This window comes from Exophiala mesophila (genome assembly GCF_000836275.1).
Source record: "Exophiala mesophila strain CBS 40295 unplaced genomic scaffold supercont1.7, whole genome shotgun sequence".
Classification (NCBI taxonomy): Eukaryota; Fungi; Ascomycota; class Eurotiomycetes; order Chaetothyriales; family Herpotrichiellaceae; genus Exophiala; species Exophiala mesophila.
Genome location: NW_015622510.1, coordinates 233,667 through 259,095, shown reverse-complemented (window position 1 = coordinate 259,095; position 25,429 = coordinate 233,667). Strand labels below are relative to the sequence as shown.

Sequence of the window (25,429 nt, the reverse complement as noted above, 5' to 3'; positions counted from 1 at the left end):
CTGCTCTTCTCTTCCTGCTTAGATCAGATCAAGATGTTTGGGAATATGTTGAACAGCCCGGAGCCTCAGATACGAATATACCCATGGTTTCACTAATACCTATTCTTTCAGTCCTGACTCGGTAATATGCCGACAGATTGATTTCATGCCTAGATTGGCTCATGCAACGGCATCAAAATGACCCAAACTTGGACTCAACCACCTTTCCGCGATCGGAGTAGAACCCGGCTTGTTTGATATGGGTCTGCTTGCCGGTGCGCTCATCAAAGAGGTTGAAGCCAAAGTTTGCCGCATGGGGAGGTGTGTAGAGGTGCAGAGAGACAGCGACGTCTGTGTCCGAGACATTGGCAATCTTGTGCAGGCCGAGCTGGTCCGAGATGTAGGTGACTTGATTCTCAGTGTAAATGGTCTCTTTGACGACTCGTGGAGGCGTCGTGGCCCCCGAAAGTTCAGAAGCGTCACACAGATGAGGTTTGTCGTACAGAGTCTCCTTGAGGCTCCCTTTGAGGAGTTTCATAACGCAATGGGCGTCGGCGTGGTCATGTATTGGACTACATTTCCCTGGGTTCCAGACGACGACGAGAAGATTAGACTTGCCATTTCCCTCATCCACCAGATTACGGGTGTAGTTCCGCGTCAAGTCGGCAAAGGCATATGGTTGCCAGTGGGATTCGTTCGAGTGGTATTCTTCCATGAGTCGTATCAGATCATTCTCGTCGACATCGGCAGAGTCGATGCCTGATGAAGGGCCAAGGACCTCGGACAATGCCCGGACAAGGTGGTGGAACTCGTCGGTAGGGTCAATCGTGTCAATCTTGTCTCGGTGATGTACCGGATAAAGATCTGGCTGGGAGGGATGGTGTTGCTGGGCTTGGCTGTTGGATTGATACGATATCATGATGGCGGTGAGTCAAGACCGACCTCGAGACCTCGTGAAACTTGTCTGCTTTGTTATATTGGCCTCGATGACAAGTCCAGGCAACTCAAGTGAAGAGCAAAATGCAATGACGATGGCAGGGTCGAGTGGCCGTTGAAGTAATGATCAAATGATGGTGGTGCAAGTAATGCTTCCAATGAGAGAAAGGCACAACGTAAGAGACGGTTTGTAGACAAGGGTTATGGTTGAACTCATGATCTTCGCAGTGTCGACCAGAGGTTTGGGGAAAGTTTAAACCTGCCGAGTCCCAATGTTAGCGAGTCTGTGGATCAAGTTTTTGTAGAGGTCAAGACACATAATCCAAGGTCGATGACAGTTGCGGAAGGGCGTTGAACAAACATGCTCATGTGTCCTTCAGGTCTGTGCGGTGGCTAATTTTGGATGGGCAGACGTTGGGCTTTGCAGTGGGCGAATGATGTGCAACAGGGGTCGAAGAGATGTAGAGAGATGCGCAGGTAGGCACCACACCCCCGGAAGCTTCCGGCCAGCTCTTCCATAACTTCCGATCAAACGCGAACACGTGTTGTTTGATGATGAGCTGGTACACAATAAGTAGTGTGTGCATACAAGGCACTGACTTTGGTGGTCAGCGAATTCGATTGAGCAAGCACGGTGAGGAAATGCCCATGAGTGTCAAGTCGAGGCTGCTGTTACACTTGTGCCTTTTAATATTGTGAATCATCGCAGGCTTGAGGAAACAGTGTTTGCACTATGATTTTGATTGATATGGGCGACTACTTACCTAGGCACTGACTAACCCAGAGTATAGGCCGAGGGGGCTACCGTACGGTGCAGGATGCGTACCTACCTGACCTAGAGGTATCTACCACGTAAGGTACCTAGGTACCTAGGTAGGCTCAGGTGCCTGGGGCCCATACGAACGACACAGGGTACCTGGTTTGCCTACTACCCACGCCCCTGCCCTCGACCCCCACACTGCGTCACCGACATCGAGACCAACTCACATGTCATCGAGTCTTTCAGCCCAAGAACACAATGACCGAGAGGGCCTATTCAATGGCCTGACAAGGTCACTTGTTTCAGGGGACGTTAGCGAGGCTCTGGAGGGCCGAGGGGCGTACTCCGTACTGCCCGTGTAACTCAAAGGACCACTCAGCCACTGTAGGAGTACCCCTCGGGCCCTAACCCCTCACCCATATCACTATTTGCCTGTGTGCATGTTCGGCCTTACCTCATCCCGCTCATTTATCTTCGCCTCTCGGCCCCCTCTTGGTGGGTGGGGTAGACTCCACACAATTCCATTTGTTTTTTCAATCCCAAGTTACACCGACAGAAGTCATATCGTAGATTGTCGGCGTCCACCTGGGAATGTACCACAGCATATACCCAGCATTTCCCAGCATTTCCCAGCAGTTCCCAGCAGTTCCCTGTCTTCATTATTGGAACCCAATACCCATTCTTCACGCCGTCCGCGTTGCACAACGTCCCCCCACAGACCTGTCATATCATATTCGCCAATCTCTCGAGAGCAGCCTTCGTGTCCTTGACCGCTGCCATTTCCTCCTCTTCGAGCAGCCTTTCGGGGTAATTTGTCCCAAAATCCCCTCCGACTGCAGGATTGTCACCGTCGATCCATCGTCCTCCTTCGCCCTTGGCTCCATCCCTGCCCTGACTGTTTTGGACAATCGAGCCTACACTCAACCCGTTTGAGCACCTACCGAACCAAGTAATTTTCGGTGCAGAGATCCAACACAATGGCAACCACGGTGGACAAGATCAAGGATATCGAGGCCGAAATGGCCAAGACCCAGAAGAACAAGGCAACATCCTTCCACCTGGGTCAGTTGAAGGCCAAGTTGGCCAAGCTGAAGAGAGAACTCCTAACCCCAACTTCCTCGGGCGGTGGTGGCGGAAGTGGTTTCGATGTCGCCAGGACGGGTGTGGCTTCAGTCGGTTTCATCGGATTTCCCTCTGTGGGCAAGTCAACCTTGATGAGTCGTCTGACCGGTCAACACTCGGAGGCCGCTGCCTACGAATTCACTACCCTCACCACCGTCCCTGGTCAGGTTCTGTACAACGGTGCCGCTATACAGATGCTCGACTTGCCTGGTATCATTCAAGGAGCAAAAGACGGAAAGGGTCGAGGTCGCCAGGTCATCGCCGTGGCCAAGACATGCCATCTCATCTTCATCGTCCTCGATGTCAACAAGCCGTTGACGGACAAGCGAGTCATCGAGTCTGAATTGGAAGGCTTTGGGATACGTATCAACAAGGAGCCTCCCAATATCGTCTTCAAGAAAAAGGACAAGGGTGGCTTGAACATCACCAGCACTGTCCCTCTGACACACATTGATCACGATGAGATCAAAGCCGTCATGAATGAATACCGAATCCTTTCTGCCGACATTGCCATCAGATGTGACGCCACCATTGACGACCTGATCGATGTACTCGAAGCCAAGAGCCGAAGTTATATACCCGTCATATATGCCCTCAACAAGATCGACGCCATCTCCATCGAAGAGCTCGACCTCCTCTACCGCATCCCCAACGCCTGCCCCATCAGCTCTGAACACGGTTGGAACATCGATGAATTGTTGGAGTTGATGTGGGACAAGCTCCAACTCAAACGAGTCTACACCAAGCCCAAGGGCAAACAACCCGACTATTCCGCTCCTGTAGTCTTGAGGAAGAATGCGTCGACCGTTGAAGATTTTGTAAGCATTCACACTCTTCTGACGACCACGTCTCGACACTAACTTGATCAGTGCAATGCCATCCACAAAACAATTGTGGAACAATTCAAACATGCCATCGTGTATGGACGTTCAGTCAAGCATCAGCCCCAACGAGTCGGACTGTCACACGAACTGGCGGATGAAGACATCAGTAAGTTCCTTGCATGAATACTGCTATCGTTGGTCTGCTAATCACGACGACCTGTGTAGTCACCATCATCAAGAAGTAAATGCAGCCAAGGTCCCCCATGGCGAGCTTAGGTCTTGGACCGTCTTCCTGGACAGCCACGACAGCTCAACTACTTGGATTGACCTTTGCATCGCTGGTGCACCGTGGATGTCTGAGGTACCGCATGCGTATTTAATCTGGAGATCGGCCGGATTTTGTCTCGTAGGTTAGATCCGCAGCCGCGCTAAATAGTTTCCGCATCCCCGAAGCTATTTGCTCGCGTCCGGATCTCGAGGGGTATCGTCCACTACCGTGATCAGCGTCAGGGGTTGGACCGATGGTTACATTTGGAGTCTTTGACACAGCGCTGCCACACCTGCCAAAAGGACCGCGCCGCTGCAACCACGCACCCACCTCTCTCATGGCTTCAAGGTCATGTATACGCACATGCGTGCTCGACGTTTCACCAGCATCGTGTGACTGACTCGGCGGTTGGGATGGTGTGTCTACGATACGCACTCCAAATTACAATACCAGGGGTCATGGGAATTCTCACTGCCTCTAAAGGCATTTCTCCCCCACTGTCAACGAGCTGTGAATCTTGGGAATGAATAGCTGGGCCTGTGCCTTGGGATCAGGCTAGATGCATACACATATGGCCGGTGCCAGGGTCGCTCCCAGCCTCTATAACAGGTCGATGACGGCAGCACACTTATGTGTGTGCCAACGGGATACTACTGACGACGTCGGATCGGCGCTCCTGCTTGGATGAAAATAACAATCAATGGGAGAGCATCAAAGGCGTTAGGCCGCAGCATGCGGTGCGAAGCTGCTGTTTCATTCGACGAAGTTTTGCGAGACTGAGGAGAACTCCAGTGCTTGACCGGGATATAGACGCGCCAGAGTTTGACGAGTGCGAGCTGTGCTGAACAGCCAATCGAGGGCAGCATGGCATTGAAAATTCAAGACTCAGTCACGGACAAGGCCTTGAAGTGCGCAAGCACGAGCGGGAGTGGCAGGGTGGCAATCACGGCAGGCTATGTCCATAACTTAATGCAGCTGCAGGTCTCTCTGTACTCTGGGGCGGCACTGTCAGCGAGAGGCGGCTTTTTGACACGAGACTGTCGAATGCACGCCCCAAAGCTCCCACATGACGCCACCGAAGCAATATGCAATATATGAGGGTCTATGCACAGCAGGCCACGGGAAAATTACATCTCGAACGCTGGTTATGGAGGGTCAGACGGCCTGGCGATTCGTGTGCAGAGATGCCTATTCTGTACACCGCCAAAGAGGTGTCCGCGCTTATGATTGAAGATGTGGACTCTGGGTGAAGGCTGCCTTGAATGGGAGGACAACCCTTGAAGGCTCTATGGAAGGAATGTGTTTGACCACTATTACTGCTTGCGAGGTTCAAGGGTGTTCTGTTCCCTGAAGCTCTTATGAGGTGGCATTGGTCATGTCGAGCACTGTCTTTGGCTTCAGGATGGCTTAGAGCTACGCTACTGTAGGTACTGTTTGGGACAGGTGTGCCAGGGGCTCCCACAAACGAGTCCTGTCTACTGGTGGAGTTCCCGCCCAATCCTCCTGCCCCAGATATCTAACGGCTTTGTCCGCTAACGAGAGAAGACTGGGATGGAGATGGGGATGGATATGGGGATGGGGATTTGTATGGGATGGGATGGAGATGCGGTGGTCATAACTTGTAGGGGTAATGAATGTCCATGGAGCAAAGGGTCATGATGATGACTGATTTGGGCCGCACCTGAGACATATTTGCCTGAGGGTTTTGTCACGCAACATTGACCATCTTAGGCTTGTCTCTGTAAATGTCACGGGCGAGGTATGGGAAGCAAAATGAGTCTGCTCTACTCTGCTCTGCATCCCTCCCATGGAGACTCAAGACCGTGAACACGGGCTATCGTTTGTCCGTCGTCATCGTTGCCATTAGAGTGCATGGGGACTTTTCAATTCCCTTGACATGTTGGAGATGCCAATACCATTGCTATCCATGGAGGCCAGTCTCTTCTGTTGTATAGGCTATCGACTGACTGAGAATGAGGAGGGACGGACGAGGGTGCTTGGCCTAAGATTGCCTGAGATATTAGGTCTCACAGTCGTCATGTTAGGCAGAGAGCAGCACGGGGAGGTAATTTAGGTAGGGTGAGAGGTAGGGTAGGAGGGACCCTCGGGATATTATTGGTGAGGTTGCAAAGCCCTCAAGCTTCTCGTTAAAAGTCCCATGTCCATTCAGGCTAGGGAAATGGTTAGGTAGGTACTAGGTAGGTAGGGAGGTAAGGTACCTAGGTACACTATACCACCCCCAACCATCCAAATTCACCGGCGACATTGCTACAAATGTCTTGCGCTAGCACTTACAAGTAGGCAGCATCTCCACACCCATAAAAATATTCGTACTCGGCTAATTTGTTAGGCAAGTTTGCGGCTTTGGTGCCTGCAGCATGGCATCGGGTCGGTGTTGGTCGCAGGTAGTGGTGGTAGTGGTGGTTGTCGTGGTTGTGGTTGTCGTGGTGGTAATATGGTGGTGTTTAGTGGTGTTTAGTGGTGTTAGTGGTGGCATCGATGTGGGCGTCCCTCGTGAGTGCCTTCGTTTGCCTCGTCCATCGTCTCTCATCGCGGCATTTTGATTCACTCCAGCTTCCCAAATCAAACAAAACACTCTCTAATGTTCCTGCAACCTGCGACTTTCCATCTCAATTTCAATGATAGGCGCTTGGCTCTGGAAAGAAAAATCATTCCACGCTCCTCCAAAATGGGGGTGACGTTGTTCAGTAGTGCTTCCGCATGCACCTCGACATCGCATCATTTGGTCAACGCCTCGAGTTAGATCTATCATTTTCTCTTATCGATCCACGCCGTCGACCACGCTATAGTCCCCACCCGTTCGCTAAAAAACCACTCAGGATGATATCTACTGTTCTTTGCCGCCCATGCTTCTTACCCCTCCACCAACCATACCTCGTTTGCCCTCTACACCTCGCTCGTTGGTTACTTGTTTGCTCACTCCATTTTCGACATGGCTTTGGCGCTGACTGTCTCTCCTAGATGCCCTGCTGCCTTGCTGCCCACCCCATCTCTGCTCGAGTCCCATCCCCTGCTCTTCTCCGTGGCGTTGCCGATAGCGGCGCCCCCGGAAGAGCCACCAACGGCATCTCCCTGCCCTTCGATACCTATCTTTCCTCGTGTCCCCGTCCACGCGTTTCAATTAGCCACTCTCGACACCCCCTCTGACCACCATCCATCCAATGTCGCACAACTGCCCACTGCCCACTGCCCACTGGCCATTTCCCATTTCCTCTTAAACTAGATTCAAGAGTCTCGCACCTCGTTTGGGCAAGTCCTAACCCCCACAGCTCCCGTCCGTCTCCTCTTCTACGGCCCAGATGCCGCATCTGGCTCTGCACCTGGCATTCACGAGAACCAGAACCCGAAGACTTGTATTCTTGTGACAAGACGAGGCCTCGTCCCCGTACATACAGTACCATACCAACTCTCGCCGTCAGGTCGTCGGTGCCCAATGAGCCCCACGAACCCAGCACCACCAGCCCCAATGTCTACGAGTAGAGGTCCACTCAACCCATTTCACCACCCGTCCAGCCTCTCTGGGGGCCTCTCCACTCCGGATCGGCCACTACGATTCATTGACCCCGTCCTCCTCTTCTCTTGCCCAAACAGCCTCTGTGGGCCCCAGACTCCAGATCGTCTTGCTTTTCGGCCCGTCAAGGGAGGGGATAACGGCTAGACGGTGCGTGCCAGTAGTCCCAAGGCCTACGAGCTTGGTCGCATAGGTCGCATGACCCCCCCTGCCCTCCAAGAGGGTCCTTTCACGAACCCTTCTCCATTCCAGCGACCTCTCAACCCAACGCCCCTGATTAACTACCATCCATCTATCTCACCGAATGATGATCCTGACCATCGTGTCCTGGGCAGGTCTGGTTATCTGGTAGGTACCAAGTACTTCCTGGTGAAGCATCAGCTGCCACTCGGAAGCCGATGCACTGTCGCGGGTTTCGCTTCATCAGAGGCTTGCCATCTACCGGGGGCTTCTATGTAATCCTCCTCTCATTCGACCGCCCGCTGCTTGACTCTCGTCTGTCAATGGGGTAATTTGACCATACCTACCCCTACGCTTCCTACGACATCGTACATTGCCTCTCCACGTAATTGATCCGCTTCTCTCAAGCTTCGTGGGACGGTTGCAGACTCACCACTCAGCCCAAAGGCTCGAATCCAGGTGCCCGCACACCTGGAGCCGCAGACTGCCCGTTCCTCCTGTGGCTGATCAAGAGAGGGCCTTCCGGTCAATCTCGAGCGGGTCTCAGATGAACAAATTGAGGTCTAGCAGACCCCGAGACCCTCCTGGACCAACGGAGCCGTGACGCTAACTCGACAACTTAGGCCCGTTCCTAAGCAGCCGAACGGGAGAAAGCTAACCTTGCCTAACTCGTTGCAATAGGCCCTCCTAGGCGCCTGCGGTCTTAGCACCCTATCTTGTGTCCAGTGCCATCCCCGAGGGTCAAAACCTCAACCTGGGGGCAGGCGTCGACACTGTTTGAACAAGAGAACAAGCTCGTTGAGAGCGACAAAGACGCCGTCCATTCGAAAGACAGGTTGATATATCGCCAACAGGAATCCCCAGAGTCTTGTTGCCATCTTCGACAATTGTCGACAACCCTGCTCACCGTGTCTGCAGCCCAAGCCATTAAAACAACGCCCCTCGGTGTTCCCAGAGGCCTTGTCCCTCTCTCATTCTTCCCTTGACTTTTCTGAGAAGCCTCCTCGCCTCCAAGCCCTGGTCGAAATCACCCCAGTTCGACCCTCCCGCCTGAAGCCTGTTCATTCGACCGTTTATGCCTTTCCCTGGCTCGGTTGGCCCATTCAATTGATTCTCGAGCTTGTGAGCTTGTCTACGAACGCCCTGGCCCACCCTGACGTTCACATCCATCTTCGACCTCTTTTCCCATATGCTCGTTCACTTTCCGCTATATCTCTCCTCTGCTGGCCGTCCCCCAGCAACGTGAGACCCTCTGCCTCACGGGCTGGGATTCCATACTATAGCTCTCCAGAATTGCCCACTCGGTTCGTGGTCGACGCTTCCTACTCGTAGCTTGTTGCCATCGCTCGCTACTTCTCCTCGTCATTGTTGTCACCCGCATACTGGACCGCATGCTGGCATGTTCTCGACCTCTGGAGTAATCGCCCCTCTTTTCAATCACTGCCTCGATCAGTGATTCTCGATGCAGGTACTCTTGAATATGCCAACAAACCATCAGGACCATCACCAGACCGGTTATGGCCAACCTGGCTGGATCAATGTTCCTGGCGGCTTCTCTAGCCCTCAGACCTCCATGTCTCCCATTCAGGACTTTCCACCTTACGACTACCATGCGACAGCTCCAGTTCCCATGGAACCGGCTTACAACATGCAACGGCCCGTGTCATTTGGCACTTCTCATGCACCAATGCCCCCGCCATTGATCATGCCTCATAGTGGACTGTGGCCAAGTATGCTGGCAAGCCAGCCTCAGCAAGCATACTCGACGCCAATACTTCCTGCAGGACCACTCCACACGCCATTGTCTGCCGGAACAGCATCGGACGCAACGCCCACAAGTGCCAAAACGCCCTCCCGACGTAAGCTCACCGACGATGAACGCCGCCAGATGTGTATCGAAGCCGAGCAAAACCCAAACATGAAGCAGATTCAGATTGGAGGTATGCAATCCCCTTTCGCCAGTCGCAGCTCGCTAATCGAATGTAGCAAAGTTCAATGTTGAGAGAAGGTATGCTGAGGCGCAAATACGGCCTAGTCGTAGCTGACCATCATAGCACCGTGTCCAAGATCTTGAGGCAGCGTGATAAGTACATGAATCCCAAGCCAAAACAGGACAATTCAAGCCCCGAGAAAAAGTCCAAGGCCCGCTTGCCTGACTTCGAGAAGACGCTCGCAAATTGGGTCAAGAATCAGCGCAAGAAAGGACTTTCGACCACTGACCAAGAGCTTCGGACTCAAGTCCAAGTATTTTCTTTCAGCAGAAGTGACCAAGAAGTCGTATCCACCTCTTTGTGGCTCGAGGACTTTAAACGAAGAAATCACCTGGTCCCTTCTACCGACGAAACCGAAGCAAGCACGAGCCAGGATACCAAATCCAGAACGGCCTCGCCGGAGGACGACACCTCTAGTTCTTCTGACATACCATCTCCTGCCATGTCAACCATCGAAGAGGTTTCGGACGAAGCTAATGTGAAACTCGAGGAAGGCGACTTCTTCGACTTTGACGTCGCAAAGGACTCTTTTATCCCGTCTCCAATCGACTACGTGCTGGCCTCGGAGACCGACAAAGAAAGCCTTCAAAAACTGGACCACCTCTCCCCCATTGCGGCGCCTGAAGACGACAAAGCTGCGCTTATAGATATGGGCCGAAATTTGGTCAGGGAGAATAACGTGGATATGCCGAGCAGACAAAGAAGCCAGACATTTCCCCATGGATCTGATCAGACCTCAACCAGCAGCGGATTCACGGGTCCTTCTTTGCCCGTGCGATCTCTAACATCGGCCACAGTCGAAACGCAACCCACGGCGATTGATCCTCGCCAAATGATGAAACGAAACAAAAGTGTGCCCGACATTCATAGCCCAGAGGAGGTGCGCTATTCATCTATGCAACCTCCACTACTGCCACGATCAGCTGATACCTCACCCATCAGCTTGCCCAACACCCCAGCTGAGAATGACCTGATCGCGGCCCTACACCACATCAAGGCACTACTGGAGGAAAATCCGAGTGTTGCGGCTCCAGACGACTACATTGCCATTGGAAAATTGATGGAAAAGGTTCGCATTCTGACGCCGCCGACCATCTCTTCATTGCCAGGAGGGATGCACCCTATCGATGTCATGGACAGTCCACGCATCTCCAAGAAGAGAACCATTCAGGGTATATCGACCTAAGCGCACAGGACCGGACCGATGTTCGACCTACTTTGTCAAGGGAGAATACGGGACACGAGACTGGGAACATAATGAGGACTGGAAATGCATCAGCACTATGAGCACACCCCTTTGTTATTTTGCATGGAGCATAGTATCATGGAGACTATGGAACTGGAGTTGTAGCACTATCACGGTCAACCAGCGACAACTGAGCAAACCACAGGAACGAGCATGAGGCACGAGTTGCAGCAGTTTCACCATCTTGATGAGCAAGAGAATGATTAACAACTGGAAAGAGCGTGGAAGCTCTACGACACGGGTTTAGAAATAGCGCAGCCTCACCGCAAGTTTCTTTTTCGCAGCGCATGACGAGGGTATGAGTAGGGCATGGGAACAAGATGACGGAGTTATCGAGGTTGGATCTCGAGATCGGAGCGTCAGGGGATATTTTTCTTCTTCTCATTCTTCTTCTTTCATTCTTTTGCTTCACCCTCTTGTAACAGTAACAAGCCAGGGTCAAGGCACATTTAGTTTTCTCCTGGATTTTCCCACGGGGAGGGTCGGACATGCACGTCCGAGGGGACGAGGGCCAAGGGGAAGGGACTGAGACGGTCAAGGCATATAACATTCTCTATTGCCTTGTTCGAGGGGATGAGAGAAAGGGTGTAAACAACACAACATATCCTCATCTGGGGAGCAGTACAAAGTTGTCATATCACCAGCATCATAAGCTGAATAGACACTGATTGTATCAAAGTCACTGAGGAATCATCAGGCATAATGGCCAGCCTGTTGAACGGTCTATTCCTTCTGGATATAATGAGCGCGGGACGTCTCATAATCAGCATCATTCCTTAAAGACCGTGCAGAAGCGATCAAAGGTCGAGGCGATTAGACTTGTCGATCACGGCGATCTCTCTGACAAAGCAGCCTCACCATGAGTGTCAGGCCGTGGCGGCACTGGCGGCCACCACCTCGTGTACAGAGTGAGGCTGTCGGCTGAAACTCTTCTCCAGACAGCCGACGATGCGATCTCGAGTCTGGCTCAGAAGTCCAAGTACATACGTCCTACAATATTGGTAGGCTTTGGTTCAAGTGCCCTGTCGATCGACACACACCAACCTTGGCCTTGACCACCGCCACCAGCAGAAAGAATCTTGCATGAACAGAGTCTATCGCTTTACGGCATCCGTATACAGCGTCTATCCTGCAAGCCATCATGGCCATGACCACAGCAGTGCAAGCCCATTTTCTGTATCTCCTCATGGCCGCCCGCCTTTCCAGATTACCAAGCCACAATGGGATGTTCTCCCCCATCGAGCTTTTTACTTGGCTTCCGGGTTCACATTCCCCGAAACATCTCCCTTGCCTCCGGAACCAACATACCATGGCTTCCGCTGTCGTCAGATCCTTGCTGCCATCAGATGTTGAACCACGAGGTACTCCTTGTCTACTCTAAAGTCTCCAAACGGCCGCTAACCACCTGGTTGCATTGGCCATGAAACTTGATCCTACGACGTCGGTGTATGCGTATGCGTATGCGTACGTGCTTCTTTCTTGGTCCAAAGGCACGAATCAGTGTTCCCAAGCAACCTTGTCTTCCTTGATTCCTACAAAAAGGGGTTTGCAAGGCTCGCTGTGGATATAATAGTGATTTGTGTTCTCGGCAGCCTCGCCCGGCCATCGAGTCCACTCCAAAATCCCAGGTCATGACGACGTGTGATCCCATGGCAATCGTAAGCACAGTCATCACCAGCTCTCTGAGATATCGCAGGCATCCAGTTGTGCTTTCTTCTGCCCCCTGATTTGTCTATGATCGATCTGTCTACTTGTTACATCAGACAAAGTGAATCGGCTCCACTATAGTGTATGTCGGTGCTGATGATCCATCTTCGTGCCGTTTGTTACATAGATATACTTTCCCATCGCAGACAACCGATGTTTTCATGTCTCCATCGAACCCAAACCTTGTCGAACCTTGTCGAACCTGTAAAGACTGATCGCTGCCTGTTCCATGGACGACATGTTTGCCGCGTTGCGACCAAACTTCGGTTACAGAAGGTGCCAATGGCCGCCAAACTTCGGAAGCCAGATTCCACAAGAATTGACCAACAGAAATCGATTCCGAGACAAAGGGTCTAGAGATTATTATGGTAGAGCCATACATAGATCAAGAAAGTTGTAGTTGATGAACAAGTGCATGGCTAGCCATAGGAACCCAAGACAACGTACTCAAAGGACGAACTCTGATATACCGTACTCGGGTCGGATGCTACCTTGCCTAGCCATCGTCAGCATCAATCTACCACTATCGGGCCTCTATTCTCTGACTACAGCGGGCAAATACTTGCGTTGGGGGCCCGACTCCATCCATCCCACGTCCAGAGATCTCCAACAGTCCAAACCTTGGGACAACAACCCAATCCCCCACCTCCATGGTCTCTGATCGAGACTGACTGCATTCCGGCGCTCGACATAAAGCTGACAGAAACCAAGAAACGACAGGCCAACACTATCCATTGACACAACGATGCCACGACTCGTGCCCACGTCCCAGAATCGAGTCAATGTACTGGACTGGGGCAACGAGAGGATTGATGGGCCTCTGGCCATCAGCACCGCAAAAATGAGAGAAAGAAAGGCTACGTTAGGGTCCCCTGGGCCAAGTGGATTCGGTGGTGCCTGTTGCCTGCCAATTATGTCGCCAATATACACCAACCGTCGACATGTCGCCTCCTTAATACAACCCCAATCGTGGTCATTTGCTCAGCCTGATACTCAACCGACAGTTCCATGATGCGAAGCTGAATCACGAAGGAGCAGTGGCGGTCAAGCCGCTAAGGCCGAACCATTATTTGTCGCCGACCGTCTTTCCTGCATCGTTGGCATCCAAGGACTGGCATCCTCCTTCTCCACAGGCTTGATCATACCTCTCTCGTGCTGTCCTCGGTCGACGACGAGTGGATGGGCTCGTGGTATCCAACTAAGAATGTTCAGCTTTCAAGTACATCTCGATTGCTTCCCTCTTTCCGTCGACAGCTCCACCATGTCGTCGCCTCTATCGCCCTTTGGGTCTTCTCTTCTGTCACCTAGTTCTCCGACCATGGCCCTCCTCCCGACGGGGCTGGGACTTTGATCCGTTTCCGCTCTCAAATGCTCCACTGACGTGCCATTCAAGAAGATTGGGAGGAACAAAGGAGATCAATATCACATGCGCGAAACAGCCTCAGTCCTAGATGAGCAATGCCAGCCGAGTTGTTACTCCATCACCCAACCTCACTGGCGGCGAATCCTCTAGTCAAATCACTCCATGGTGAAAGAATCAAGTAGTTTTGGTAGATAGTGACATGTTGTCGTGATGGCAAATCTCTTCTTTGGTATCATTTCTCCTCGTGCACCAGGCTGACTGCTCTCTAGTCTCAATGATTAAGAAGATTGGGTGGGCACGCACCATTAGCTGCCCAGGCTGTCCTGCAAAAGCAAGATAGAAACATAGAATTTACTGGTAGCTACTGGTAACTACGGCTTAACAGAACCCCTCAAGTGTCCTTTTTGAAGCTCTGGTTTGGAGGCACTGCGAGGTCGTTGGCCAGTGTACTGTGCGCCTTTGTCGACAGCTTTCTGCGACAGATCATATTATGTTCATCTTCTTTTCTTCAATTTTCTATGGGAGAGAAAGATTTTCAAGTCCATCTTTGAGCTTCGTGCCAGGGAGGTGTCCACATCCTCTGCCCAGCTTGAAAGGTGAGGGGGTCAAATATGCTTTTCATATAGACAAACATTCTATGTAAACTGTATGTAAGTTGTAGGGAGTCTAGGTATCAAGATCGGCACAGGTGCATTTCGACCTTTCAAAGAGGATGAGACATGAGTTCACTCATGCTAGAGTACAGAAGCACAGGACCTTTGCTCGTAGAGACCTCCAGTAGTGCTAGTTAGGTGGCCTTATACTTACTCCATGGGTGAGAGGTGAACCGCGGAGATTTTGCCAGGTTCTGTCGCACGGTTGAAAGTCCCTTACTGCCCGACCTAGTGTACCAAGAATCAAAGTGAAGCGAAAGCTAGACTGGGCCTGTATACAAGTCACGTAGGTGTAGCGTGATGTAGCAATAGCACGACGGTCAATTTCAGTGGCCTCAAGGCCCTACCCAAAGTGAGGCGGCATTGATAGACGGATCGGCGCCGGCTCGACTGCGAATACGCTGTTTCACGGGTTTTTGGTCCCAAAAAAACTTTGATTATGCCTGAAAAATTCCAAGACAAGTCTTTCTTACCAGAAAGCCGAGATGAGAAGGCGATGAGAACACAGTTTGTTAAAGGAGAGAGAGCAGGCCTCAAGACCTGGCCGGCCCATCTCACCCTTTCTCGCCACTACGCCCAGGCATCCGACACATCAACCATTGCTTTCTTAATCATTGGATTCTCTCGAGAGTGTTTGTTCGAGACTGCAATACAGATACATCTACCTACATCCTACCTCGTCGCTCCACACATGGGTCCTAAATCAAGCCCGATTCTATACTCTTCACGTCATCCACATCTTCTGCCCCATTCTCTGCGAAGTTGACACCTCGCTCGGCCAATAGCTCTGTTGGTGTCTTGTCCACCATCTCAGGGCAGATCTTCAGGATGATGGTCTCCAACAACCCATAAACAAGATACTTGTTCAAATCGAGATCGTCCGTCCACCCCAGAATCACCTCCTCTACCTCGTCCACCACGTCCTCATCGTCCTCGGCCGAGAAGAAATTCCTCGCTATTCGAGGCGGAATCAAAGAGACAAGGTCTGAGGCAGCTTTTCGCCGAATCAACACTTGTTCCTCTGGAGTTGGAGCAGGAGGAGCTGGGGGGCCCATGGTATTGTTGGGAAAGAGAATAGCACGAATCTGGAGCAACAAGGCTGGAAGGAGATTGGGAGTAAACAACCGGGTCGATATCGAGTGATATAAAAATCTGCTCAAAATCTCAATCAGCAAACCGAGTTATGAAATGACATGTTTGGTAGGATTCGGTGGGAAAATTCTGGGAATGCTCTTTCAGCAACTCTCAAATTGACATCGTACAAGAGCTCAGAGCAATTGCGACGATCTTGCTTCTGAGAATCCTTGAAGACAAGCTGGGTTGTGTCCGTCAAAGTATGTTCACTGGCTTGTCCATGTTTCTCCTTCTGTCATGACCACAGACCTCTGCTCAAATCGAAAACAGTCGCCTGACAATGCTCTCTGGAGGCAGCAAGCCAACTCACGTGGCCATTCGAACAAAGTCGAAAAATTGCCTTGTGCCTGAGGCCAAGTCATCCAGGGGGTCATTGGCGTGTTCTAGACACAAACGTGCAGATCCAACGGCGGGATGGCCCTTAACGTGCGGGTGGACCGTTTCACGAGCATGTGTTCACACTATTGGCATCGGCTCACGCCTGAATGGGAAAATCGTGAATCCTGGACAATGAGTACGTTGTGAGGCATAGGTTCACTCATGTCCATCCCAAATTCATTCACAGGTCGTCCACCATGTCGTCAGAAATGATGGGCTATTGGACAAATTAACATATTCCAGATGTTGAATACCGGATTATGGGTCCATAGTGTGAGTTACCAGGATCAAGGATGTGCAAAATCTGCAGGAGTTCGTCGCAGATGGAGGCCAGGAGTGTATAGCAGAACCCGGGTTGAACTAGTTGATGCAAAGCAGCGAGTAAAGATGTTTCTCCAAGCGCCACTTGAGGGGAAAAAAAGGTCGACTTGGGCAGTGTATGCAGTGGAGGGCATAAGATCGCCAAAACGGATGCCCAAGCCGAGGGCGGTAGGTCCGGAGGGGCTGATTGTCGCAGGCTTGCCGAACGCTAATGTTTACTTGATGTTGCAAGCGGAGGTAACGCAAACAATGCATCAGATGACATGGTTGTTCAAGGTGTACCACTGGAGCCTGCTTGACAGATAACGGCTGCCGGGCATGAAAACTTGCGCTCGTGTTGTACCTTGGGGGAGTTGTGACGTAAAAGAATTGGTAGATTGTCATTATCGCAACCAAAGATGGGATTGCTAGATTGCGACTGACCGGCGCGTGCCGAAGGAAGCCGACCGCAAGCACTAGTGAGAGTGGGAGGCCAAGTCTTTGCGAAATGCAGAGCTTCGATATATTGTAAGCGACCAATAATGCGGCAGAGTTGGACAGATGTTCAATAATTTTATTGAGATTCGCAGTGTCATTGGCTTGCATCGATAAAATGGTCTCTTGTTTTCCGAGACTTCGCGTATTTTGGCTGGAACTTGATAGATTCATTGCTGATTCAAGGGAGGCCACTAAGAATCTGAGAAGTACGGTGTAACAAACCTCTGGTGGACCTGAGACTGAGATTCTGTAGAGGAGGATGCCGGGAAATCAGATTCAAAGACACGAAGGGGCTAGTTAGGCGGCCTGACCCATGTCAACTGCTTTCCCTAGGTGTGTTAGGGCTTGGAATGCAGCGAAATAGCAGCAAACCCGGCCAATCCCGTCGCGCAATTGGATAATCTCGCCATATGGATGCAGAATGAGACCTCTGTTTGTTCATCTGGTGGATCTGTAGGGTAGATCTTCAACATGACCGATCTCTGACAAGGTGGGTCACCGAGCAAGACGTGGAATTTTTGGTGGGAAGTTTGTTGAAGACATGATAGCGTGGTGGGCCCGGTTGGTGAGGATCGCGACCTTGGAAACTGGGCCACACAAGCCCGGCGCAAGCACGATGGAGAAGACATGCAGCAACAACAGGTTCAGCGCATCCAATGTGAGGCCATGTCGAGGGGGTTGAGTTGTTACAGGTTTGTCGGTATTGGAAAATACCGTACCGTACTTTACGACGTAATTGCCGAATGGGGTAAAGCTGGCGCCCTCACCCAACCCCCTCGAGAAAAGCAACTTAAGCACCGCGCGGAGGGTCCAAGAAAAGTATCGAGCGTCCACATGCTTCAAATATCGAGGTTTGTGGGACTGATTGGTTGACATCGAGCCCAGTCATATCATATGATCTCAGGCTGCTGCGGCTTCCAGGATAAACGGCCCTCTCACGACATTGGGGTCTGGACATGAGACAACGGACGGGTGACTGGGGACAACGAGATGACGGGAATGGCAACAGCAAGGAAATGGGTCAACTTACTTGTCAAGAGTCGAATCCACAGCCCCATGTTTTCCGGGTCCTGCACAGAGGAGATGCTGCCAGAAGCTGAATCCGGCGAGCAGCCATGGCATGCGGAGCGACAAATCCAGAATGGTGGAGATGCACGAGAATAGCCTATAGTCGAGCACTGCTCGAGGGAGAAGGTGACTGGCGTCGTGATGGCGTTGCATCGACGAGGTGGGCGGTTCTGTCGACCGCGAGGACGAGGAAGAGGAAAGCGTGGAGAGGGATTTGACCCGCTGTGGGTGCTGGTGCTGCTGGTGGTAGTAGGATCTCCTGGGTAGATGGCGCGCGTGAGCCATTCCGAGGAGGAAGAATCGTATAGTTTGATATGCAACAAAGACGTATTGGAGAAGTCTCCAAGCCCACGCGCTAAAGGGCGATTGGTGCTTGACCGGCGAATCGAGTGGTTGAACAGCGTTATTCGACGGTAATAGGCCAAACTTCTCGAGTCGACTCATGCGATCATGTTTCTGGGAGGAGCTCTGGTCGGCATGTGTTTCACCGATGGCAGACGATGTTACGACCTCGACCAGCTTGGAGACAATGCCGTGAATGAACCATGGTTGACACAGTCTGTCAGCCACGGCCCGACCCAGTATCAGGTCGGCGATGATATCAGTCACCAAGGCTCTGAGACATGCATTAGTAAGGTCCTCGGTCGGTAGGAGAAGTGCCAGAGCGCCTTGGACGAGTAGTTGCCGGTAGGCAGATTCGTGATTGAGCCGGTCGTCCTCTGGGAGGGAAGGGTCGAGGGCTGGATGTGGATTCAAAGCATGGTAGACTCGGCGGGGACTGTCTCCGTACTGCAAGGCGGCCGAAGTGGCACTGGCGGTGCGATAGGCTGTGTAGACAATAAAGGAAACCCGTCAGAGTTGTGCAAAGGCCGGGTGCTTGCGGAGGCTTGGTCTTACCAATGACATGTCTTTCCACCACCGACGGCAATTCGTCCAAGATCAACTCACTCATGTCGATGCCTCTAATCCTCTGCTCGACTGCCCGACTACAGTGAGCAATGATCTGAACGACTTCATCGACAAAGACCCGATCGGGAGTGATCCTTGTATACCATGAATTCACAAAGTCTTTGATGATGATGGCGACAATGGCATAGAGCTGCACATCAATATCATTGGAGCTCGTGAGAGGAGGTAGGATGGCGTCGATGAGGGTGGGGGATGTTGACCTCAAGTCTGATGTTGCATGTTGTCCTTCTGATACCAGGGTCTTTCGAATCAAGTTCGAAGTCGCTCTTTCGGAAGTGGCTGCTTCTGAGGATGTGGTGGTGACAGGGACGGTGCGAGAGGACGGACGTCCAGAGGCGCCCTTGTTGTCGGCCAGGGCATTGAGTTGAGAAGACTGAGCAGTCGAGGTAGATTTGGTGGCCAGGTTCGGGAAGGGAGGGCGCGAGGGAGAGAGAGCGGTCATCTCAAGACCATGAGCGTTGCGAGCATGGCCCTTCTTGTAGAAATCCTGGTATGGTGCCAACCGGTTTCGAGGATTGCAAGCTTGGGCTCTGAAGACCAAGCTGGATCTTGAACAAGACGTCGGCCACGCTGGCAATGCAGGGGCAGGATGAATAGCTCACCGGTTTGGTCCACGTTGACGGCGTCGAATGTGTGTCAACGTGTGATTGGCCCAGAGGCTGGAACAGTGTGTCGAGGCTGCGGTACAACAGACGATTTGACTGCGAACTTGGGACATTTTTGGGAGGGAGGATGTCATCGGAGGGGTTTCCTTGTTTGGCTGGCGTTTTTTCGGCTTCTTCCCAATCAGGACACCCCCAGTCACGTGTCGTAAGAAGTTGATGACACGGCGTCGACGACCTGTTTGATCACACATTCGAATTAAATCTAGGTAGACATGCCCTCATCACACCTCAGTCCCTCACCATAGACAAGAAACCACTCTAGCATGGCCTCTGGCCACCAAAGGATCCCAGTCTGGCTGGATTGCGACCCAGGTAGGTCTTTAGCCATCAAATTGTCCTCGTTCTTACTTCTATGTGTGAACTCCCCTGCTTGTCTCCCTCCTGTTTCATATATCTATATCGATACAGTCATTGATATGCTTCAACAGGACACGATGTGAGTAGCCCCTAGAGACGGGCGTACGACCTCCACCGTCCAACTCTAACAGGCCTCCAGGATGCCTGCGCCATATTGCTCACAGTCTATCATCCATCCTTGGATCTGCTGGGTATCAGCACCACTCACGGCAATGCTCCGCTCTCCAAGACAACGCTCAACGCTTTAAGTGTCTTGGAAGCCATTGGACATCCTCAGACACCAGTGGTTCCAGGCGCTCACAATCCATATTGTCGAAGTGTGCATCCTGCCACGGACATCCACGGCGAGTCAGGGCTTGCGGGCACAGATTTGTTGCCCAACCCGCAGCGGAAAGCTTTGACTCATTGTATTGCCATCAATGAAATCTATGAAGCATTGATTTCGACACCAGCGGGAACAGCATGGCTTGTCGCCACTGGACCGCTTACCAACACAGCGCTACTATTTGCCGTCTACCCTTCTCTCGCGACACACATTGCCGGCATCAGCATCATGGGCGGAGCCATTGGCAACGACTTTACCCACGTCACCATGGGACCACCCTATCTTGATGCACAAGGCCAGACTCACGAACGGATTGGCAACGTCACCCCATTCGCCGAGTTCAACATTTGGGCGGATCCTGAATCTGCACGCAGCGTCCTCACCAACCCCGTCCTCGCTGCCAAAACCACACTGATCCCACTCGATCTGACTCATCAAGCCTATGCCACGGCAGAGATTCAAGACATGCTCCTCAACGGCGTCAATGGCCCAACCAGACTACGAACCATGTTTAACGAGCTCCTCATGTTCTTTGCCCATACCTACGCCGAGGTTTTTGGGCTAGTTGAGGGCCCCCCCTTGCATGATCCGCTCGCTGTAGCGGTCCTGTTAGCCGATCATGTGGACTCGAATGCTCAAATAGCATTTTATGATAACGACGGCGAGAGGTGGGATGTGGATGTCATCCTCGAAGGCGAGCAAGTTGGGAGGACCACCGCCATAAAGGCCAAAACCGGTAAAGGGGTAAGAATTCCACGAGCGTTGGACTGTGGCAAATTTTGGTCAACCCTCGAATCATGCATGGCTAAAGCTGACGAGGCTACGAATTTTGTGAAATGATTGGCATAGACCACACCTACTGATTACTAGGCATAGACCCGTAAATCAAGAAGAGACCCATTTTACTCGTTGCTCACTTCTGGATCCGTGTCGGACCTCTTGTTCTCTTCTTAGAAGCCAATATGCATCTTGCCATAGACCCGAGCCTTTGTGTCGTGACTCAAGTCTGGAACTTCCCTCGGGTGACCCTCGACAGTGTAAGGAGCATGAGATAGCTTGATCACTGCTCTGTCACATTTGAACCTAGCTTCGTCTAGAAGTCTCTGAGCACTCTCCCTGCCTTGTTCTACGCATTTTTCCAGAAAGTCTTGCCATGCCCGGTCAACCTGGGTGTAGTCGTCAATGCCTCTGGTGGCGGCGCTCCAGACCAAAGGAGCATGCGGTGTCTCATAGAATGTCCGACGTAGCTGAAAACTCCAGCGTTTGGGAGTGCTATCTTGTAGACGTGCGTTTCGAAGAAAGAAATAATTCTCTTTCTTGATGGTCCTCCAAAGATCACTGATGTGGACACTTCTCTCCAAAGTCGCCAGAAAAGTCAGTCCGGGGCCTTTTGGCGAATTTGTTGCAGTGATTTGAACCTCTAGCTGCACAACAATAGCGACAGATTCGGGGTGGACTTGTGAGAAGGCCCAGCGGAGCCATTTGAGTTGGCTACCCATGAATTGGTTTGGTTTATGTCCATGCTCTTTGCTCTTGTCCTGCTTTGCCGGAAAGGATTGTGCATCTCGCAGATGATCAGAAAAGTCGGCAAGATTGTCAGTTGATGGCGATTTCTTTGCTTCAATCATGGAGGTCTCCAAATCGCGATTCTCATTTTCTTCAAGTGGCTTGTCCGTGATGCATTGGCTCTTCTTGACAAATACAGGTACACCACCGATGTCACCGGAGACAATGACCCTTGAAGTAAGCCCAGAGGTCTTCCCAAGACGAAAGAACATCGCGTCTTCCTCAACATCCATCAATGCAAAATCCTTCGGGGCAAAGGCATTTTCGATCCTTGTGGATGGTGTTGCTTGAGAGGCTTCGATGCTCGCTAATATCTGTTGGATGGTGGACTGATTTCGCAGACCATGATCGCGCCGGGCGTGGTCGTAGTCATGATGGTGGAGGGAATTTGAATTGGGTCGTGGCGCTGATGATATACTATCATCTGGTGGGTCGTTCGTTGCTAAAGCCGGACCGAATTCAGACTTCTTGGGTCTGAATGGGAGATTAAGGTGCGGAGGAGGCATGGTGGAAGATATTTGAAGCTGCGGGCCTTGATAGTGTGATGGAATATCTCAAGCGCAAAGAAATATTTATATTGTTGCAACAGCGGTTACAGGAGACCGCAAACGCGAACGCGAGAGTGCCGTGCTGCCTGGTTCCTGGTTTTCCGGGAGGGTAACAAAGTGTTGTGGCTGTCTTCACTTATGGTTAGAAATCCAAGGCTATAAGTTTCACCGCCGGCTCCCAGGATATATACTTGGTATTGGGGATGATTGTGCCACGACGTCTGCCATTCGAGATTAACGAGTCATGGTGACAGTTAATCACATGGCCATTCCGAGTCACCAGAGTTCTGCTGCCAACTTCCCAGTGACCTCTTGACCCTGGCCTTCAATTCAATCGCTTCGTATCTGAGATGACTAGCTTTCATCTTCGAGTACTGATCCTGATTGAAGACGCCTGATATGGTGGCAGCAATTTCATTGAGGCGATAGCCCAATGAGAGGTCGGAGGTGTCACCACCAGACATATCTGTACAAATAGACCTGGCAAGGTGAATGAGGTGCCTTCGAGAAACCACACTCGCTTTGCTCTGCCTATGATCCCATTGTTTGTACCCTTGCTTGACGCCATTGACCAAAACTTCGTGAACAGCATTCCCTGATGGATTTGGGCTTGCCACCCACATCGTAGATGTATTCGCTGCCTTGGACTTTTGTGGAGATGCTGTTCCGACAATGTTGGTAGGCTTTTCAAATAAGAATCGAGGACTTCCTTGCGGGAGCTCCTCAATTCCAAAGAAATGACCATCGCCTGATATATTGGCCAATCTACCACGAGGTCCCAGAGCTCGTTCGAAGCCAACCTGGTCATACTGGTCGCTATATGTGATGAGGTTCTTGAGATATGCGTTATCTGTCCTTTGCACAAAGCAATCAGCTGGAAATGCTACGACGCTGGTGAACTGCTTGACGGCCAACTTGTCGGTACACGACTTGGACAGGGTGGGTTCGGCATCGGCTCGAGATGGCTTTCGGCGAACATAGCCTAGCAGTGAGAAGTGGCCTCTGCCTTGTAAATGCGACGGTGAAGAGGTAGACTCCGGAGGCTGCCACGGCTCTACTTCTCGAGGGTCCATAGCGTTGATGAGGATCTCCATAGATGCATCCCCACAGGGAGCTTGAGTGGTGAAGAAGTGAATAGACACATCTTCTTTTAGCTTGAAAGGCGCTTGGAACGAGCACGAATGATCGGTGCCCTCTAGGGTCGATATAGTAGCTTGAACGAATTCGAGATAATGGGATGTAGAGGCGGGGTCTCGAACAAGGCGCTGGGCCTCTCTGAGCAACCAATAGTTGAAGCCTCGCAAGGCTAATACTTCGGCGTGACAGTCATGCAAGACAAGACCGTTGCACTTTGGAATTGACGAGACGGCGAGGCATTTGGTGCCTGTCCTATGTCCCAGGATTAGATCTTAATCATGATAGCGTGGGGCAAACACACCGGTGTTTTTGACGTACTCACCCCAGAGAGACACACTTCAGTTCATTTTTGGGCTCTGCGTGGGATCATGTAAGTGACAAGGATGACGGGAGCGGTATAGGAGGGATGGTAAGCCTTACCCCGGACGAGCACGACGGCGGACAAAGGTGTCCACTCCCGCCTCCCGTCTGGCTGAATATGCGGCTTACACTTCAGGGGAAGGCTGTCAAATTGTGACAAGACGAGCTGTGCAATTTGTTCCGGCAATGAAGTCATGTAAGAGGAAACTGGCAGGGCACAACACAGTCCAGGACAAAGATCACTGGACATGACTGCGGAGAAGTGAGCAACATGCTAGTGTCCCAAACAAGACGAAGTTGAGACTGACCGTGGTCGAGAACCTATCTTTTAGGTCATAGCGGTTTGTATGACTTGTTCTGAGGCTGCTGAGCTGGCAAAGATGACGCACATCTTGTTTAAAGATGAGTTTCGTGAAGTTATCAAATTCATGACTGCTGTTTGCGTCCCAACACTCCATGGTCGACCGTATAGAGAAGAGGAGGCGGGGATACGGTGAGGCAGGACCTCAGTTGTGCTAATTGTGTCCAGAGATGCACTGCCACGACTGACTGATGATCTCCTTATATCCTACTGGTATCACCATTGTCAAGTTGCGCTCGTTCTAATGGAAATAGAAAATTGATCAAGGTATTATTGAAAATTCGAGGGACGTGGCATTGCACCAGTACTGGATTAGCCTATGATATGATATGTGTTGTTCCTTGAACAATCTTCTGAGGGGCTTTGGGCTAGGCATGATTGGAGGAAGGGGAAACCTAGTGTGGTCAGAATGGGTCTGGAGACTCTGGGCGACCGCGGGCACAATCTTGGGAGATCCCCGGCCCAAGGAAGGCCAGGATCGCCCCTAGACAGCTGCATGCCACCGCCTGTGAAATATCATCGTCGCAGATTGGGAGGGAGATGTTTTGGGTTAATATGAGGTTGGCGCCTTGGGAAGTCCTTCTCCCAGCCCACTGGATGTTGTACCCTCTGATTGTAGTGTATTGGCCTGCAAGACGCCTATTCATAGATGCTGTGTTGTCTTACCTGTCAGTGCTTGTGTCGTCGGTTGTGCGTCGCCTCCTCGGCCTCTGATTTCATGTCCATGCGGGGTGGTAGCTTGGACTTATGCAGGCGTCTGGATGACCACGACACATCTGGGTACTCCCCGGCGTGCCATTCGTGCCTAGGTACCTACTAGTCATATCATAGACTCATTTTCATAGTTCCATATTCGATAAGTGACAGAAGGTCATCCACCGGGCCACCATTACTCCGCATTTGAGACTGGCCACTCAGCGTAGGATAATTGACAGGGCTGAGAGCGCCGGTTGGTGGGCGGCCCCCTTGCCCCTCGGCCCCCCTGGCCTCCCCGAGAGCACCAAAGGTTAAAAGAGCCACGAGGGCTAAAAAACCGGCTGTCTAGGCCATCACAGGCTGTTCAACTGCTTAAAGTATCAAGCTAGAGCCTGAAAGAAGGCAATCTTTTCCATCTGCCCCACAATCTTTTCCCACAAGAAACCCACATCAAGGTCACGGACTCACCAGACTTGACTGTTAGGAAGAGAGGAAGACGCCAGCTC

General features: G+C 51.6%; 8 protein-coding genes across 8 annotated transcripts; 3 read left to right on the top strand and 5 right to left on the bottom strand.

The window, feature by feature from the left end:
- Window positions 1–172: 172 nt before the first annotated feature.
- Window positions 173–898, bottom strand: PV10_09040 (uncharacterized protein; the record flags this gene model as incomplete). Its single annotated transcript, XM_016374144.1, has 1 exon — window positions 173–898. The coding sequence occupies one exon, from the start codon at window positions 896–898 to the stop codon at window positions 173–175; it is 726 nt and encodes a 241-aa protein (XP_016219688.1).
- A 642-nt stretch (window positions 899–1,540) lies between these two features.
- On the top strand, window positions 1,541–6,205 carry PV10_09039 (ribosome-interacting GTPase 1). The gene is made up of 3 exons (XM_016374143.1): window positions 1,541–3,615; window positions 3,667–3,787; window positions 3,847–6,205. Exons 1-3 carry the CDS (start codon window positions 2,653–2,655, stop codon window positions 3,864–3,866), a joined length of 1,104 nt encoding a protein of 367 aa, XP_016219687.1. The 5' UTR covers window positions 1,541–2,652; the 3' UTR covers window positions 3,867–6,205.
- A 2,630-nt stretch (window positions 6,206–8,835) lies between these two features.
- Window positions 8,836–11,419, top strand: PV10_09038 (uncharacterized protein). Its single transcript, XM_016374142.1, has 3 exons — window positions 8,836–9,541; window positions 9,588–9,609; window positions 9,656–11,419. Exons 1-3 carry the CDS (start codon window positions 9,064–9,066, stop codon window positions 10,776–10,778), a joined length of 1,623 nt encoding a protein of 540 aa, XP_016219686.1. The 5' UTR covers window positions 8,836–9,063; the 3' UTR covers window positions 10,779–11,419.
- A 3,840-nt stretch (window positions 11,420–15,259) lies between these two features.
- PV10_09037 (uncharacterized protein) lies at window positions 15,260–15,616 on the bottom strand (the record flags this gene model as incomplete). The annotated part of the gene is made up of 1 exon (XM_016374141.1): window positions 15,260–15,616. The coding sequence occupies one exon, from the start codon at window positions 15,614–15,616 to the stop codon at window positions 15,260–15,262; it is 357 nt and encodes a 118-aa protein (XP_016219685.1).
- Window positions 15,617–17,897: 2,281 nt separating this feature from the next.
- On the bottom strand, window positions 17,898–19,626 carry PV10_09036 (uncharacterized protein; the record flags this gene model as incomplete). Its single annotated transcript, XM_016374140.1, has 3 exons — window positions 17,898–18,766; window positions 18,837–19,456; window positions 19,511–19,626. 3 exons carry the CDS (start codon window positions 19,624–19,626, stop codon window positions 17,898–17,900), a joined length of 1,605 nt encoding a protein of 534 aa, XP_016219684.1.
- A 162-nt stretch (window positions 19,627–19,788) lies between these two features.
- PV10_09035 (uncharacterized protein) lies at window positions 19,789–21,150 on the top strand. Its single transcript, XM_016374139.1, has 3 exons — window positions 19,789–19,885; window positions 20,002–20,009; window positions 20,070–21,150. Exons 1-3 carry the CDS (start codon window positions 19,837–19,839, stop codon window positions 21,093–21,095), a joined length of 1,083 nt encoding a protein of 360 aa, XP_016219683.1. The 5' UTR covers window positions 19,789–19,836; the 3' UTR covers window positions 21,096–21,150.
- PV10_09034 (uncharacterized protein) lies at window positions 21,038–22,327 on the bottom strand (the record flags this gene model as incomplete). The annotated part of the gene is made up of 1 exon (XM_016374138.1): window positions 21,038–22,327. The coding sequence occupies one exon, from the start codon at window positions 22,325–22,327 to the stop codon at window positions 21,206–21,208; it is 1,122 nt and encodes a 373-aa protein (XP_016219682.1). The 3' UTR covers window positions 21,038–21,205.
- A 296-nt stretch (window positions 22,328–22,623) lies between these two features.
- Window positions 22,624–23,463, bottom strand: PV10_09033 (uncharacterized protein; the record flags this gene model as incomplete). Its single annotated transcript, XM_016374137.1, has 1 exon — window positions 22,624–23,463. One exon carries the CDS (start codon window positions 23,461–23,463, stop codon window positions 22,624–22,626), a length of 840 nt encoding a protein of 279 aa, XP_016219681.1.
- Between the last annotated feature and the right edge of the window lie 1,966 nt (window positions 23,464–25,429).

Excerpts from the sequence above, each read along its gene's own strand:
- PV10_09039 (XM_016374143.1), top strand. The coding sequence starts at position 2,653 with ATGGCAACCACGGTGGACAAGATCAAGGATATCGAGGCCGAAATGGCC. Across the intron at positions 3,616-3,666 it reads CGTCGACCGTTGAAGATTTT|TGCAATGCCATCCACAAAAC; the intron begins GTAAGCATTCAC and ends TAACTTGATCAG. Across the intron at positions 3,788-3,846 it reads ACTGGCGGATGAAGACATCA|TCACCATCATCAAGAAGTAA; the intron begins GTAAGTTCCTTG and ends CGACCTGTGTAG.
- PV10_09038 (XM_016374142.1), top strand. The coding sequence starts at position 9,064 with ATGCAGGTACTCTTGAATATGCCAACAAACCATCAGGACCATCACCAG. Across the intron at positions 9,542-9,587 it reads GAAGCAGATTCAGATTGGAG|CAAAGTTCAATGTTGAGAGA; the intron begins GTATGCAATCCC and ends AATCGAATGTAG. Across the intron at positions 9,610-9,655 it reads AAGTTCAATGTTGAGAGAAG|CACCGTGTCCAAGATCTTGA; the intron begins GTATGCTGAGGC and ends TGACCATCATAG.
- PV10_09035 (XM_016374139.1), top strand. The coding sequence starts at position 19,837 with ATGGCCTCTGGCCACCAAAGGATCCCAGTCTGGCTGGATTGCGACCCA.